The sequence below is a fragment of the Schistocerca serialis genome, chromosome 4 (genome assembly GCF_023864345.2).
Source record: "Schistocerca serialis cubense isolate TAMUIC-IGC-003099 chromosome 4, iqSchSeri2.2, whole genome shotgun sequence".
Lineage (NCBI taxonomy): Eukaryota > Metazoa > Arthropoda > Insecta > Orthoptera > Acrididae > Schistocerca > Schistocerca serialis.
In genome coordinates, this window is record NC_064641.1 from 135428932 (window position 1) to 135446793 (window position 17862).

At 40.4% G+C, this 17862-nt stretch overlaps 1 protein-coding gene across 1 annotated transcript in view; it reads left to right on the forward strand.

Moving 5' to 3' along the window:
- LOC126474323 (testis-specific serine/threonine-protein kinase 1-like) overlaps positions 1-17862 on the forward strand; it is an 81794-nt gene that overhangs the window by 15872 nt on the left and 48060 nt on the right. The window contains exon 2 of the mRNA XM_050101789.1: positions 2883-3134. Within this exon, the coding sequence (XP_049957746.1) occupies positions 2883-3134 (252 nt within the window). The remainder of the gene's footprint in view (positions 1-2882; positions 3135-17862) is intronic.

A 17862-nucleotide genomic window follows, 5' to 3' on the forward strand; every position in this document is an offset into this window, starting at 1 on the left:
TATCTATACATTCACTCATAAAATAGTACAAGCCTCAAGTAATAATATATCACGAGTTGGTATTTTTGTGATCTTTCCAAGGCATTTTATTATGTAGATCATGCTAATACTTAGAAAAACTCAAGTTTTAGGGAACTGATGGCTTTTGCACAGCTGGTTTGAATCATTCTTAACAAACAGAATCCAAACAGTCGTACTGAATAATTCAGATAAAGGGAAGCCCACAGGGTTCAATTTTGGGTCCACCCCTATTCCTTATATATGTGAATGATCTTCGAATTAACATTCAACAAACAAAATTGATGCTCTTTGCAGACAATACCAGTGCTACAATAATTCCTATTACAGAAAGCAATAGAACAGTTGGTAAATGATATTTTCCAAACTATTATTAAGTGTTTCTCTGAAAATGGACTCTCCCTAAATTTTGGAAAAGACACCAAATCTGTTTTGTGCAACAAATACAAATAAATGATGTAACACATGAGCAGGATTCAGTAAAGAGGGCGGAATGCTCCAAATATTTGGGTGCACATATTGATGAAAGCTTCAACTGGAAGAAGCATATCACTGAGCTTCTCAAACAGTTAAGTTGAGCTACTCTTGCTCTTCATATAATTGCTAATCTTCAAAATAATCATATCGGTATCCTGACATATTTTGCCTATTTACACTCAATAATGTCTTACAGAATAATTTTCTGGGGTAACTCATCATTTAGAGAGAAACTATTGATTGCAGACAAGCAAGCAGTAAGAATAATATGTGGTGTTCACAGACATCATATAGCCACCTCTTCAAGGGACTAATCATTTTAACTGCTCCGTCACAGTACATATATTCGATAATGAAATGGACCATAAATAATGTATCACAATTTGAGAAGAACAGTAATTTCAATTTCAATACCTACAACACCAGAGGGAAAATCAACCTCTATTACATACTGTTAAAGCTGTCAGTGGCTCAGAAAGGATTTCAATATGCAGTAACAAAAATCTTCGATCATTTTCTCAATAACATAAAATGTTTCAGATACAGCGAAGCAAGTTATAAATCTGATTTAAAATCATTTCTCACGGACGACTACTTCTATTCCATTGACGAATTTCTATAAAAAAAAAAACTGGTAGCTCGTAAAAAAGAATAAAAAATCGTAGTTGCATCAATAGGATTAAAATTAAAAATGTGTTCATTTACGTTAACACTATCATGTATACATATCTTGTAAACTGACTCGTTACATATCATTACGATAAAAAAGAATCGTTCAAAGATGCCATGCCATGCCATGCCATGAGATCAAGGAATACCACACCGATTATTCCGTAACTGGACATTGCGCACCACACAGTCATCCGTTGAGGGTGAAGAGTCGCGAAATGCGGATTCTCATACCCCAAATGAGCCAGTTTTGCTTATTCACGATCCCATTCAAATGGCCCCATCACTAAACCAAACCAAACATATGCATACTAATTCTCATCAAGCCCCGTCTCCAAACGTGCAATTTAAACGTCCTAATGCAAACCGTTCAGAAGTTATGAAGATTTTATTTCATATAGCTCAGTAATTGTCACCCTGTGTTAACGTGTGGGTGTATGTCAGTTCAGCCGGTGAGGGAAGTAGAGACTTCCTTGTGCTTTCTGGTAACGTAATGCCAACCTTGCTCAACTTCTCCGGTGAGGCTTGGCGAGGGGCATAGTTTCGAGTGAAAGCGCTCTCGTTTGTTTCTAAGCGAAATGTTGGTAGTGAGATCCACCCAATTCCCTTAAGTAAAGTTTTGACATCGGCCGCCGTTGGCTGGCGTATCTGAACGATTCACAGGTTCTTCTCTGCGCACGAAAGCGTTTGTCGTTCTTGCGGCTCCCCGAACCATTGGGTATCCACACCTACTCGCTTAAAAAACGGGTCCTCAGGGAAATTACCAGCGGCTGGCGTCTTGGGAAGCTCAGTCTTGGCCGGAACGCCGATGTGATAACAATGGGTGTCCTTTAGAAAACAGTTGGTACGTTTTGTGCTCCGGTTAGTGAGGGCAGACACTTGTCTTCAGTTACGAAGCTGCCTCCTTAAATTCGCTACTTGTGCGGGAGTGTTTTTCATTTCGAATCGTGAAATTTTTTTTTTAGTAATTCATACGATTAATGTCTGTATTTGAGTCTGCCCTTTGTTTGTATCAATACGGGTCATGTGCCATCAGCACTGGTGCTTCTTTAGACTCACCGCGCCTTTACTTAGAAGTAGTGCTTTATTCAATTTGAGAACGTGACGGTACTGATGTAAATGAAATCCCTGGTACAAACACGTTGATTTCGAGTAACATGCCTCCCTCAGAACCTAGTTAAAGTCTACATGATCTAAGTCGGAGTTAGTCACGAACAACTAGCTTGTAATCCGGAAGTTAATTTCGTTTTTAGATCACGAGATCTGAATTTTGTTCATTGTGGACTTGAGTAGCGATTTTTACGCGGTTCAACCACCAGATGTGCGAAAAGTGAAGACACCACGTTTAGAATGCCTTTTAACGAATTGGTTTTCCGTGATTTCCCTAAATCGTTTCAGGCAAATGCCGGGATGGTTCCTTTGAAAGGGAACGGCCGACTTCCTTCCCCATCCTTCCCTAACCCGAGCTTGCGCTCCGTCTCTAATGACCTCGTTGTCGACGGGACGTTAAACACTAACCACCACCACCACCACCACCACCATCACCAACAAATGTGATTTGTGAGACTGAGGCTGTTTTTCTACGTATAATTTTAAACAAGAGGTTTTTAGAAGAAGCGGTAACCATAGCTGTTTCTTGATTCACCTCTGTAGCTCTACCCTTTAGCTGCCGAGTAGTGTAGTTCAGGGAGATGACTACGGGCCTGGGTGCGTTTCAGCGGCGTGCCAAGTACTTCATCTTCATGCGGTTCGCGGAGCGCGGCGACCTGCTGGACTTCGTGCTGAAGAACGGCGCCGTGTCGGAGGAGCAGTCGCGCATCTGGCTGCGGCAGATGGCGCTCGCCCTGCAGTACCTGCACGAGATGGACGTGGCGCACCGCGACCTCAAGTGCGAGAACGTCCTCATCAGCTCCAACTACAACTGCAAGCTCGCCGACTTCGGCTTCGCCCGCCGCATCGTCGACACGGAGGTAGGCCGACGGAGGGTCGGCAACTGCCGCGCGACCTTCTGGGCACCTGAGTCTATTGCTTGTCCAGACGTTCAGGACTAAAACTGTATGACACCACCGTCCACAAATCCCAACGATCCCTTCTGTTCCATCGCTACCACTTTACTTTCATGTAAGGGACAGAGAAACTCATCGCAAACTACATATAGACAGTGGGCAAAATAAAACTCGCCCGGAAAGTACACTACTGGCCATTACAATTGCTACACCACGAAGACGACATGCTACAGACGCAAAATTTAACCGACAGGAAGAAGATGCTGTGATATGCAAATGATTAGCTTTTCAGAGCATTCACACAAGGTTGGCGCCGGTGGTGTCACCTACAACGTGCTGACATGAGGAAAGTTTCCAAACGATTTCTCATACACAAACAGCAGTTGACCGACGTTGCCTGGTGAACCGTTGTTGTGATGCCTCGTGTAAGGAGGAGAAATGCGTACCACCGCGTTTCCGACATTGATAAAGGTCGAATTGCAGCCTATCGCGATTGCGGTTTATCGTATCGCGACATTGCTGCTCGCGTTGGTCGAGATCCAATGACTGTTAGCAGTCGGCCGGAGTGGTCGAGCGGTTCTAGCCGCTACAGTCTGGAATCACGAGACCGCTACGGTCGCAGGTTTGAATCCTGCCTCGGGCATGGATATGTGTGATGACCTTAAGTTAGTTAGGTTTAAGTAGTTCTAAGTTCTAGGGGACTGATGACCACAGCAGTTAAGTCCCATAGTGCTCAGAGCCATTTGAACCATTTTTGACTGTTAGTAGAATATAGAATCGGTGGGTTCAGGAGAGTAATAAGGAACGCCGTGCTGGATCCCAACGGCCTCGTATTACTAGCAGATAACAGGCATCTTATCCGCATGGCTGTAACTCATCGTGCAGCCACGTCTCGATCCCTGAGTCGACAGATGGGGACGTTTGCAAGACAACAACCACCTGCACGAACAGTTCGACGATGTTTGCAGCAGCATGGACTATCAGCTCGGAGACCATGGTTGCGGTTACCGTTGACGCTGCATCACAGACAGGAGCGCCTGCGATGGTGTACTCGACGACGAACCTGGGTGCACGAATGGCAAAACGTAATTTTTTCGGATGAATCCGGGTTCTGTTTACAGCATCATGATGGTCGCATCCGTGTTTGGCGACAGCGCGGTGAACGCACTTTGGAAGCGTGTATTCGTTATCACCATACTGGCGTATCATCCGGCGTGATGGTATGGGGCGTCATTGGTTACACGTCTCGGTCATCTCTTGTTCGCATTGACGGCACTTTGAACAGTGGACGTTACATTTCAGATGTGTTATGACCCGTGGCTCTACCCTTCATTCCATCCCTGCGAAACCCTACATTTCAGCAGGATAATGCACGACCGCATGTCCTGTACGGGCCTTTCTGGATACAGAAAATGTTCGACTGCTGCCCTGGCCAGCACATTCTCCAGATCTCTCACCAATTGAAAACGTCTGGTCAATGGTGGCCGAGCAACTGGCTCGTCACAATACGCCAGTCACTACTCTTGATGAACTGTGGTATTGAGTTGAAGCTGCATGGGCAGTTGTACCTGTACACGCCATCCAAGCTCTGTTTGACTCAATGCCCAGGCGTATTAAGGCCGTTATTACGGCCAGAGGTGGTTGTTCTGTGTACTGATTTCTCAGGATCGATGCACCCAAATTGCGTGAAAATGTAATCACATGTCAGTTGTAGTATAATATATTTGTCCAATGAATACCCCTTTATCACCTGCATTTCTTCTTGGCTCAGCAGTTTTATTGGCCAGTAGTGTATTTCAGTTGCCTTAAGATAGGCAGCCCAACATACATCATCTGCACTTGGAGGTGGATGGAGTATGATGGGTTGCCTGTCCCAGGGTAACTGGCAAGTGGATGGCATGACGCTGGGAGCAGGGATTTATTTCGAACTCTGTACACCTTTTAGTGGGCCATTAAAACAATACTACGTGCAAGTAGTAAGGTGCGCTACTGTGACAATTCCGAGAAAATAGCAAGAGAAATTTTTTCGCGGCTGTTATGTAACTGATGTATCTGTACGTAGGTATTGCATGTTATAGTTCACGGTGGTCGAGTGATCTGCTTTCGAGCTTCGTAAGACGAACGTATATGAGGCGACGGTTCGACGCCGGCTCACGCTTATTTGTTCCGTCACTGGTCATATTATTTAGTCTATATGACATTTGAGAAGTAATATAGTAAAAAAGAAAACCACGTGTATTTGCATTAAGTATTTGAGTGAAGTTTCAATCTATGTTTTCCATGTCTGTAATGACAAATACTATCCTGCAACATGTGATGTCGAGGGAACATCCAACGAGTAATGTACATTACTCTTGTGGTCTGCCATTGTTACTTTCTATATTATTGATTCTGAATAACGTCATTCCCATCATTATTTATCGAGGTTTGACTTTGGCTTTCCAAGCCTGTCTCTTGTCGTTGAAAATGTAATTACAGATAGTAACTTGCCAAATAACATATGAAATTCACCACAACTTCATGAAAACGCACATGGTTTTTTCCATATATTACCTCTCAAATGAAGACTACACGGAAAGATGGCGTTAAGTCCAAATCTCACGGAAATGAGTTAGTGGTATCATTATGAAGTTCATCAGATTTACTTTCCGATGGGTGAACGTAAATGAATACGATGGATATAGTCACGGAGTTGTAGCCAGATTAAAATATGGTACACACGGAGAAAACGGGTCAACTTCGTCCAATACACCGACAGAAAGGGTGAAGTCCAGCAAGTGCGGATTTATGAGCTGTATTGATTTTTTTCTCTGCTTTTATGGAAGTCTCATTGTTGACATTGTTAAATCATTGTTGATATTTCTTATGTATTGTCGAATCTAACACAGAGCAGATTTGACATTAACTCCTATCATTTGTGGTGTGGTGGAACTGAATTTCGTGCCGTGATTTGTGCTAACACACAGCGGCCTTGACAATCCCTTCAGCGCATTGTGGTGTAGTATATAGAATTGAATTTCGTGTAAAATCCAACTGAGGTTGGTGTTTCAATTGGTGATGGAATATCCATAGTTAAGCTGCAGTGGTAAGTCTAGAAAAAGACAGACGTATGGTAGACAATCTTAAGTATCTTAAAAGCTAAGAACGATGTCACATGAAATTGGAGATCATTGTAACTGTAAGAAGAATTGTACTGATTTGCTAACTGATACAGAGAAGTCTACATTAACATTTATTTTCAATTTGCTGAAGTTTTGGAACAGAAGCTACTTTGTGTGATTATACATTTTATTATAAGGTCAGAATAATGAGAGAGAATACTTGGACGATTGTCTGTTTGTCAAAAGGCCTTTATATCGTTGCATGGGATTTCAAGGAAAAGATTAGAAACTATCAGGAATTCCTTAAAAATGAAAGCATGGCGCCAATTGATGAACAAGGGAAACACGGAAGCCAATTTCATAAACTTTCAACAGAAACAGAGCAAAACATCTGCGTTCACATCAAGTCATTTAAAGGACAGTCCAGTCATTGTAGCATAAATAAAACACACAAACTGTATTTGCCTGAAGAATTCACGATCAAGAAGATGTTCAAGATGTTTCAAGAGACATATTTCACTTGTTCTGTATCATATGAAACTTATCGTAAACTATGTAATATGAAATTTAATATCTCATTCGTTTTCGCTCGAAGTGATACATGTAGTACTTGTGATAAGTTTTCTGTAACTTTCAAAGCTCTAGAGGCACAACTCACACATGCAACAGACGAAAAGGAAAGATCAGACATTCAAAGTACCATTAAAAGAGAGAAGACTGAATATGAACTGCACCGCCGTAAAGCTGATGCATTCTATCAACATAAAATACAATCTCGACAGAGAAGCAGAAAGTTTACAAGCACAGAATCGATATGTATGGATTTCCAACGAAATCTTCCATGTCCAAACATCAGTATCAACATTGTCTGTGTCTGTTACAAGTGACAGCTTTCTCTATATCTGTATTTAACATACATCGACTCTCAGACAGTAATGCAGTGTTTTATGTTTATGCTGAAACCATAGGAAAGAAAGCTTCAAATGAAGTAGTTTCTTACCTGCATCATTATGTTACTTCGCTTCTGGATCCCGAGGTTAAAAATTTGGAAATCTTCTGTGATACATGTGGTAGTAAAAACGAAAACTACACCCTTTTCAGGTTCATCCATTATCTTGTCCATCATGGAAAGCGTTTTGAATCAATTTGTGTGACCTTCCCAGTAAGAGGACATTCATACCTGGAAAAGTGACAAAGACGTGGGCCTCATCAGACGTAAAACAAAAGCTGAGCTCCCAAAGGATAGGAGAGACATTATTAAAGATGCACGTGCGAAACCCACTCCTTTTCATGTTGTTGAAGTTGATGGCTCCATGATACGTGACTGGACTGATTTCTTGCAACCAAGATACCGACCAAACTGTTCATTCTCATCGCGAATTATTAAGGAGATGAAGATAGAACGTCACCATCCAAGGCTTATCATACATAGTGACACTTACAACGGATCTTGGATCACATCAGTTGTTACTGCTCCTGCTGGACAAATGGAAGAGTAACCAGAACTTACAGAAGGACAGTTTTTGTTCCCTTCACTCTGTTACGAAGGTAGGCTGGTAAGGACTTTAGTCACACTAAGTAAATGAAACTAGATCATATCAGCGTGTGAAATTGCAGGTCCTGCTTTATTATAACAAACCTATTGAGATACCATGCTAATAAGAGGTCGCATGTCCAATGTTTCAGGACTGCTACCTATCACTAAGGAAAAGTATCGTGATCTGCAAGAACTGAAGGCGTTCTGTGGCAGAGGGGCCCAAGAGTACTATACAAATATTCATTTCCGGCACTGAATTTACAAACAAGTTTTGTGTTATCAGTTTGTAGTAAGAAAAACGTGAGATATGAAGACTGTGGGCTAAAAAAACTGTGATTTCTGCTGATAACTGAAATTACGTCCTTTTAATTATATTTTTAATGTATGTGTTATAACCATTCATTGATTAATTGTTGGTAGTTGTATACCAGGTGATTTAAAGATACAAAAGTTGAGACATGGGCTTATTAATCATTATAATTTACATGAGTTCAGTGAAACGAAAAATGGAATATTGATAAACAATATTGTTCCAAGTAATAATGGGGAATGAGAGAAGTAAACAGATGAAACTCAATAATGGACTCCCACAAGGCTCTGTCCTTGCGCCCCTTCTTTTGAGCCTTTACATCGCTGACATGCCTGCAACCAGATCGCGCAAATTTGGTTATGCTGACTACTGGGCTCTAGCAACAGTCCACAGAAATATAGAAAGTGCCGAAGATATCCTTACGAGTGACCTAGGGATTCTCAGCGAGTACTTTAGAAAATGGAGGCTACAACCTAGTGCTACAAAGACGGAAGTATCTGCCTTCCATTTGAACAACAAAATGGCCAACAGAGAACTACAAGTCTATCTAGACGAGAAATTACTAAATCACAACAAACACCCAAAGTACCTTGGGGTTACCCTAGATAGGACACTAACATTCAAAGAACACCTGACGAAAACTGCAGTGAAACTTAAAACACGCAACAACATATTGCAGAAGCTCTGTGGCACCACTTGCGGCTCCACAGCATCTACCTTAAGAGCATCCGCACTTGGCTTGGTGTATCAAGTGGCAGAACACTGTGCCCCAGTGTGGCTCAACAGCAAACACACACACATGGTAGATAGCCAACTTAATGCAACAATGCGTATTATATCAGGCACAATCAGGCCAACTCCTACAGTGTGGCTGCCCGTTCTCATTAACATAGCCCCTCCTAACCTGCGCCATGAACACGCTCTGGTTAGAGAATTTCAAAAAATCATGACCAACCCTCAATTAAAAATCCATGAAGATACTCACGACATCCAAGGAAACCGACTCCGGTCTAGGCATCCTCCACTAAAGACCGCACAGGCTCTGCATCAAACCAAATCCAAAAGGATTTGATTGCCCTCGCAAAGTTTGGTCAACTCTTAATCGCATCAGAACCAACTGTGGGAGATGCACCGACTCCTTACATGGATGGGGTAAACTTCCTTTGGCCGCTTGCGACTGTGGCGCTGAGAGACAGACGGTTAAAGACATCATTCACGAATGCCCACTAAGGGCATACGAGGGTGACCCACGGGATTCCCTAATGGCGACCCAAGAGGCAATCGACTATTTATTATCTAAGCTGGACGTCTGCTTGTGATTGCTCTTCTGTGAGTGTAAATTTACAATTGGCGGTGTTCTTATATACAAACTGTTATTTATTGCTCTGTTTATACATATGTGATTTTTTCTTAAATCGTGTTGTTTCTGTAATTTTTACTGTGATGTTATGAGCCATACACTAAATAAATAAAAATAAATTGTTCGTAAAAGCTGATTAGACATGAACATCCTGTCCAATAATGACTACACTCAAAGATGAATCAGTCTCTGTCAAGAGAGCTGCAAGGAGGTTTTATAGTGAAGTGTCATCCCAATATCACATTACATTGTGACTTATACAATCTAATTAGTGCATTATACAAAGAAATTAAAAAATAGTCACTTAGATAAAAGACATACAGGATCCAATTTTTAATAATATTTTTTTCCACTTTGAAGGAATTCTAAAGAAAAGGTCGTTGAATGTACTGTATAAATTAGAAAAGAATATTTCAACTATCAATGAAACTGTAACATTTTAAATTTTAAAATTGATCTCCTCAAAAATCTATAGAATGGACTTAACCCCTTCTTTCCGTGTGGTTTTCAAATGACATATAAATCAAATAAAGTGACCAGGCATGAAAAAATATGGATTTAAAAAATAATTGGTAGCTGGATTCCAACCATCGCTTTGTCCACGACCCTCCTGCTAAGTGCTTACTTAACCACAATGCCTTCTTACAGCCCACACTTTCGATACATCAGTTACATAAGAGACATGTAAAACTTCTCTTGCGATTTTCTCGAACTGCCACATTATGTTGTTTTGATGTCCTACTAAATTTGCACAACTTTTGAAGTAAATCCATCATTCTGGCCTTCCCTTGTGGAGTAAAGGGTCTTTCATTAGGAGTGAGACGTTTTTTAAAATTTTATGCATAAACAAATATGAATAACAATAGGAATTGGGAGGGTAAACTGGCTGGGATGATAGCAAAATCTTTAAAGGGGCGGGAGGTATTGAAACTCATGGGAATACTTCTTTTTTAGGCTAAGATCAGTGCCCAACCATTCAACATTGATTGAAATTGAGCTTAATGAGAAGTTAAGATGGGCAGGAACTAGAGATGTTAAAATATTGCAAGATTCTCAAAACAGTACAGTAAAAAATAATGTTAGTATATTACATCAGAATATCAGGGGATTAAAAAACAAAGTAGATGAGCTTCTTGTTTGTTTAGAATACTTAGAAACTGAGAGTGGAATAGATGTACTATGCCTGTCTGAACACCATGTAGTCACAGGTATGGAAATGGTAAAAGTAGGTGAATATAAGCTTTCAGAACATGTAAGTAGAGAAGAGTTGCCATATATGTCAAAATCTGTCATAGTGTGAAAAATTTGGAAACTAAAATTTTTTGCATAGAGCAACATACAGAAGCATATGTATGTGAGCTTAAACTAAATAATGGCACTTTTATAATTGTAGCTGTGTATAGGTCCCCATTGGGAAATTTTCCACTATTTTTGAAAAATTTGGATTCTTTGTTGTGCTATCTGTCAGACAAAGGAAAGAAAATTATTGTTTGTGGGGATTTCAATGTAGATTTTCTGAAAGAATCCGATAGAAAGCTTGACCTTGAAGTATTACTTGGTTTTTTCAATTTGATGTCAGTTATTAATTTTCCTACTCAGGTGTTACAGGAGGGCTGCACACTGATATGTTTTCATAGACCAAGATAAATTTTATCAAATAAAAACTTTTCCTATTAAGAATGGTCTGTCTCATCATGATGCACAGCTAGTTACAGTATATGATACAGCTCAATACAGTTATGCAGAATGGCCCTCCAAAATAGTGCATTCAATTAACAATTTAACTATTGAAAATTGTAGGGAAAACTTACAACAGTTAGACTGGGATGAGGTGTACAGGGAACCTGATGCTAATTTAAAATTTAACCTATTTAATGATACCTTTGTGAGTATATTTGAAAACAGTTTCCCTAAAAAAACAGGGAAATATAATTAGAAGAAACCATGTATAAAACCATGGATTATTAAAGGGATAAAAATATCTTGTAAACAGAAAAGGGAAATGTGTCTTATAATTAGGAGGAGTAATGATCCTAAAACAGTGAAACATTATAAAAACTACTGCACTATATTAAGAAAAGTTATTAAAAAGTACAGAAGTATGTTCAGTATGTCTGAGATTAGCACATCTGATAATAAAATTAAAACAATTTGGAATATTGTTGAAAGGAAACAGGGCAACTGAGAGCACAGAAAGACTGTATTTCTACAAAAACTCAATGAAATATTTGTTAAGGAGTCAGAAATAGAAAACATTTTTAATAACCATTTTTAAGTGTTGTACAGAATGTAGGGTCCAGCTATTTATTAGAAAATGTAAGCAGGATATGGAAGAGGCAATACCTATGCAATTTGATAAAACTGAAATTCAACCCACCTGTCCTACTGAAATCAGGAAAACAATAAATTCACTCAAAAGTAAAAGCTCACATGGAATTGATGCCATTTTCAACAAAGTACTGAAAGCCTGATCCCAAAACATAAGTAGGATTCTCAGCCACGTATGTAGTAGCTCAATGAAACAGGGCATTTTTCCAGATATTGCCAAAAAAGGGGATAGATCTGATGCTAACAACTACCACCCAATCTCACTTCTGACAGCTTTAACCAAAATTCTTGAAAAAAGTAATGAATTCAAGAGTACCATCACATATTTACAAAAATGAAGTACTAACAAAATGTGAGTTTGGTTTTCAGAAAGGCTTTACAACAGAAAATGCTATATGATTTCACTGGTCAAATATTAAAAGCATTGAATAACTGAACAAACATCACTCATTGGGATATTTTGTGATCTCTCAAAGGCTTTTGATTGTGTAAATCACGAAATTCTTCAGTATCGTGGTATGAGTGGGACAGTGCACAAATGGTTTAATTCATATTTAACTAGAAGAATGTAGAAGGTTGAAATTAACAGTACATATAGTCTGCAAAAATCAGTAGAGTCTTCTAATTGGGAAGGTACCAAGAATGGTGTCCCACAGGGTTCAGTCCTGTGTCCCTCGTTGTTCTTAATATATATTAATGACTTGGCACTCTATATTCATGAAGGTGCAAAGCTAGTTCTTTTTTCTGATGACACAAATGTAGTAATCACACCCAACAAGCAAGAATCAGCTGAGGAAATTGTAAATAATGTCTTTCAGAAAATTATTAAGTGATTTTCTGCAAATGGACTCTCACTAAATTTTGAGAAACCACTGTTTATACAATTCTGTACAGTAAATGGCATAACACCATTGATAAATATAGACTATGAACAGAAGTCTGTTGCTAAGACAGAATATTCAAAATTTTTGGGTGTGTGCATTGATGAGAAATTTACTTGGAAGAAACACATCGATGATCTGCGGAAACGGTTAGGTTCAGCTGCTTATGCTGTTAGGGTTAATGCAAATTTTGGTGATAAACATATCAGTAAATTAGCCTACTATGCATATTTTCATTCATTGCTTTCATATGGCATCATGTTTTGTGGTAATTCGTCATTAAGAGAGAATTTATTCATTGCACAAAAGCGTGTAATCAGAATAATAGCTGGAGCCCACCCAAGATCATCTTGCAGAAGCTTATTTAAGGAACTCGGGATATTCACAGTACCTTCGCAGTACATATATTCACTTATGAAATTTTTCATTAATAACCCAGTGAAGTGCATACCTACAACACTAGGAGAAAAGATGAACTTCACTATTCTGGATTAAATCTCACTTTGGCACAGAAAGAGGTGAATTATGCTGCCACAAAAATATTTGGTTATTTGACAAATAGCGTTAAAAGTCTGACTGACAGCCAACCAACATTTCAAAGCGAATTATAAGAATTTCTGAATGACAACTTCTTCTACTCAATAGATGAAGTTTTAGATATGAAGTAGTAATTAAAAATTAATTAATTAGTTTGTGTAAAGAAAACTTATGGTAAAGTGACACGTTCCACATCATTACGAAATGTCGCATTCATGATCTATGGAACAAGGATTAATGTATGTATGTACCATTCAACATATCAAAGTAAATTGTGCTTTATTTTGAAGCTCAGACATTGCAGTTACGTTATGAACACAACACAGTTGAAACGTCCATCACGGCTTTGAACACACTGACGCACATGATGGCTCCAATTGTCAATAGCTCTGTCCGAAATTAATGGCCTTATGTCTGCAATTGCCTGACGAATGTTTTTCTCCAAATGTTCCGAAGTTTGTGTCTTGTCAACATAGACCTGGACTTTGATTTAGAACCAAAGAAAAAAATCCGTGGGTGTTAAATCAATTGAGCTGCCATTTTGGTAAAATTTCCACACTCTCCGTCACTCGGAGGTGCGTTAATATGACACGTCCAATGCCATATAACACCGACGTGGCTTTACGATAGCAAGTACCAAATTTAAAAAAAGGAACTCTTAACTCCACTGAGGTGTAAAGGAGCCGCTACTTCCAGGATTCCAAGCCGGGCTGTTATTACCTCCAATCCATACAGACGGCCTTCGAAGTGCCGTAAAATTTAAGCTCGCCGAGTAGGCCGGGAACGTTGCGACCAGGTTGCTCGCGGCGTTCACTGTTCTTCCCGTGATTTGCCGCTACCAGTCCTTAATCCAGCCGACAAGGCTTGCCTCCGACCGAGTCGCGGCTTCTCGAAGCCCGTACCGGACAGCAGCAGTCCCTTCAAAACCAACAACTTGCGAGCCGCGAGCCCTACAGCTAACTACAGTAGAACCCGCCAAATACCAACAACACACGTCTCGACCGGAGACCCTAGTTCCCGACATGTGGTCAGGGTCGATATTGGCATCCCAAGTAGTTAGTGGTGCCAGCGGAATGCCATGCCCAACAAAATTAAAGCCTCCACGGCTCAAGCGTTTTAGACATACCTCTTGAAGACGCATCAACTTTAGATTCCATGTTCGGTTGCTCCGTTTTCTCTAGGACGCAGATTCCTTTGGCTCGAGAATTTAACGTCTATGATGGCGTATGACACACAGCGCACTAGGTTGTACGACTGGTGGGTATAAATCATCACTGCTCTGCAATTCACTCCCAAGTGATTATCAGAGTCTTCACAGAATCACTTTCACATTATTTCTCGACTGTCCGTTTCTCTAACAATGCATGGGACAAATTAACACTTAAATCTGTCTATGCGAACCCTAATTTCTCGTATTTTATTATGATGATCTCTTCTCCCTATGTAAGTGGGCGTCAAAAAAATATTTCCAGATTCGGAGGAGAGCGTTGGAAGCTGAAATTTCGTGGAAAGATCTCGCCGCAACGAAAAACGGCTTTGTTTTAGTGATGCCGCGCTGGTTCACATACCATATTCGTGACACACTTGTCCTCATTTCTAAGAAAAAAAAATGGCTTGCCCTTCTTTGAACTTTTTGGGTGTTCTCCGTCAATCCTGCCCTTGTAAGGATCCCACTCCGCGCAGCAATACTCTACCACTGTGTCTTCTAAATCTTTTAAGAACAACAGAAGACATATAACAATTCCTTGGAGACGTCAAATATCACTTCTACATCTACATCTACATCCATACTCCGCAAGCCATCTCACGATGTGTGGCAGAGGGTACTATGAGTACCTCTATCGGTTCTCCCTTCTATTCCAGTCTCGTATTGTTCGTGGAAAGAAAGATTGTCGGTATGCTTCTGTGTGGGCTCTAATCTCTGTGACTTTATCCTCATGGTCCCTTCGCGAGATATACGTAGGAGGGAGCAATATACTGCTTGACTCCTCGGTGAAGGCATGTTCTCGAAACTTCAACAAAAGCCCATACCGAACTACTGAGCGTCTCTCCTGCAGGAGTCTTCCACTGGAGTTTATCTATCATCTCCGTAACGCTTTCGCGATTACTAAATGATTCTGTAACGAAGCGCGCTGCTCTCCGTTGGATCTTCTCTATCTCTTCTATCAGCCATATCTGGTACGGATCCCACACTGGTGAACAATATTCAAGCAGTGGGCGAACAAGTGTACTGTAACCTACATCCTTTGTTTTCGGACTTCATTTCCTTAGGATTCTTCCAATCAATCTCAGTCTGGCATCTGCTTTACCGACGATCAACTTTATATGATCATTCCATTTTAAATCACTCCTAATGCCTACTCCCAGATGATTTATGGAATTAACTGCTTCCAGTTGCCGACCTGCTATATTGTAGCTAAATGATAAAGGATCTTTCTTTCTTTGTGTTCGCAGCACATTACACGTGTCTACATTGAGATTCAATTGCCATTCCACCATGCGTCAATTCGTTGCAGATTCTCCTGCATTTCAGTACAATTTTCCATTGTTACAGCCTCTAGATATACTACATCATCATCCGCAAAAAGCCTCAGTGAACTTCCGATGTTATCCACAAGGTCATTTATGTATATTGTGAATAGCAACGGTCCTACGACAATCCCCTGCGGCACACCTGAAATCACTCTTACTCGGAAGACTTCTCTCCATTCAGAATGACATGCTGCGTTCTGTTATCTAGGAACTATTCAATACAATCACACAATTGGTCTGATAGTCCATATGCTCTTACTTTGTTCATTAGACGACTGTGGGGAACTGTATCGAACGCCTTGCGGAAATCAAGAAACACACCATCTACCTGGGAACCTGTGTCTATGGCCCTCTGAGTCTCATGGACGAATAGCGCGAGCTGGGTTTCACGCGATCGCCTTTTTCGAAACCCATGCTGATTCCTACAGAGTAGATTTCTAGTCTCCAGAAAAGTCACTATACTCGAACATAATACGTTTTCCAAAATTCTACAACTGATCAACGTTAGAGATATGGGTCTATAAATCTGCACATCTGTTCGACGTCCCTTCTAGAAAACGGGGATGACCTGTGCCCTTTTCCAATCCTTTGGAACGCTACGCTCTTCTAGAGACCTACGGTACACCGCTGCGAGAAGGGGGGCAAGTTCCTTCACGTACTCTGTGTAAAATGGAACTGGTATTCCATCAGGTCCAGCGGCCTTTCCTCTTTTGAGCGATTTTAATTGTTTTTCTATCCGTCTGTCCTCTATTTCGATATCTACCATTTTGTCATCTGTGCGACAATGTAGAGAAGGAACTACAGTGCAGACTTCCTCTGTGAACCAGCTTTGGAAAAAGACACTTAGTATTTCGGCCTTTACTCTGTTATCCTCTGTTTCAGTACCATTTTGGTCACAGAGTGTCTGGACATTTTGCTTTGATCCACCAACCGCTTTGACATAAGACCAAAATTTCTTAGGATTTTCTGTCAAGTCAGTACATAGAACTTTACTTTCGAATTCATTGAATGCCTCTCGCATAGCCCTCCTCACGCTGCATTTCTCTTCGCGTAATTTTTGTTTGTCTGCTAGGCTTTGGCTAGGTTTATGTTTGCTGTGAAGTTCCCTTTGCTTCCGCAGCAGTTTTCTAACTCGGTTGTTGTACCACGGTGGCTCTTTTCCATCTCTTACGATCTTGCTTGGCACATACTCATCTAATGCATATTGTACGATGGTTTTGAACTTTGTCCTCTTCAGTTTCAATCGATGACTTCTCATCCATTACTGCTAAAAGTGACGTTTTTGACAGGAAATCACGAATCCTGTCGTACAACTGAGACGATTTTCCGTAGGCACGCAATTTGGTTAGAAGCTGCTTGTGAATAACGGTTTCAAAAACCTTATGGAAATCTAGAAACACGGAATCATCATCAGACCACTATCTGAAGCGCCCATTATTTCGTGCGTGTAAATGCCTGTTACTGTTTCACAAGAACGATGTTTTCTGAATCTGTGCTGATATATCGTTTCCTTCGAGGTATTTCATAGCGTTCTAACACAGCATATGTTCCAGAATCTTACTGCAAAGTAATGTCAGTGAAAAATGTCCTTAAGGGAAATGACATTGTGACGGTCGAAAAAATTCTAATTTTTGTATTACAGAATTCGAATGTATATACAATGAAGAATTATTCCAAAAATATTATACGCGAACTCCAAAAAGTAACGATTCTGTGAGCGTTTGATGCGTGCACAACCCGCAACGCCATTGCCACAAGTCGTTATCTATGCAATCACCACTGTTTATGTCGATTTGAGTAAACCTGATTTGCGTTGTTTGGCAGGCTTTAATTAAAACGTGAACGAAAGTTTCAATAGTCTCATTCGGAGATACGCTCCAATAATAACATCCACCCGAGGTGAAATTGTCAACGTTGCTTGAAATTTGGCCGTAAGTCTATTCAATGTAAGGCATACTGCAATAGTGCACGTGGAAAATGCCCTTCAAATCAAAACCGGCGATGAAATGCTCCGATTCCGTGAAGGTAGAGACGCCAGCGGCAATGCGTTTAGCAATGAAAAGGGCTTCGAGGACGAAAATGAGGGCTTATCGGGTCAAAATAGCA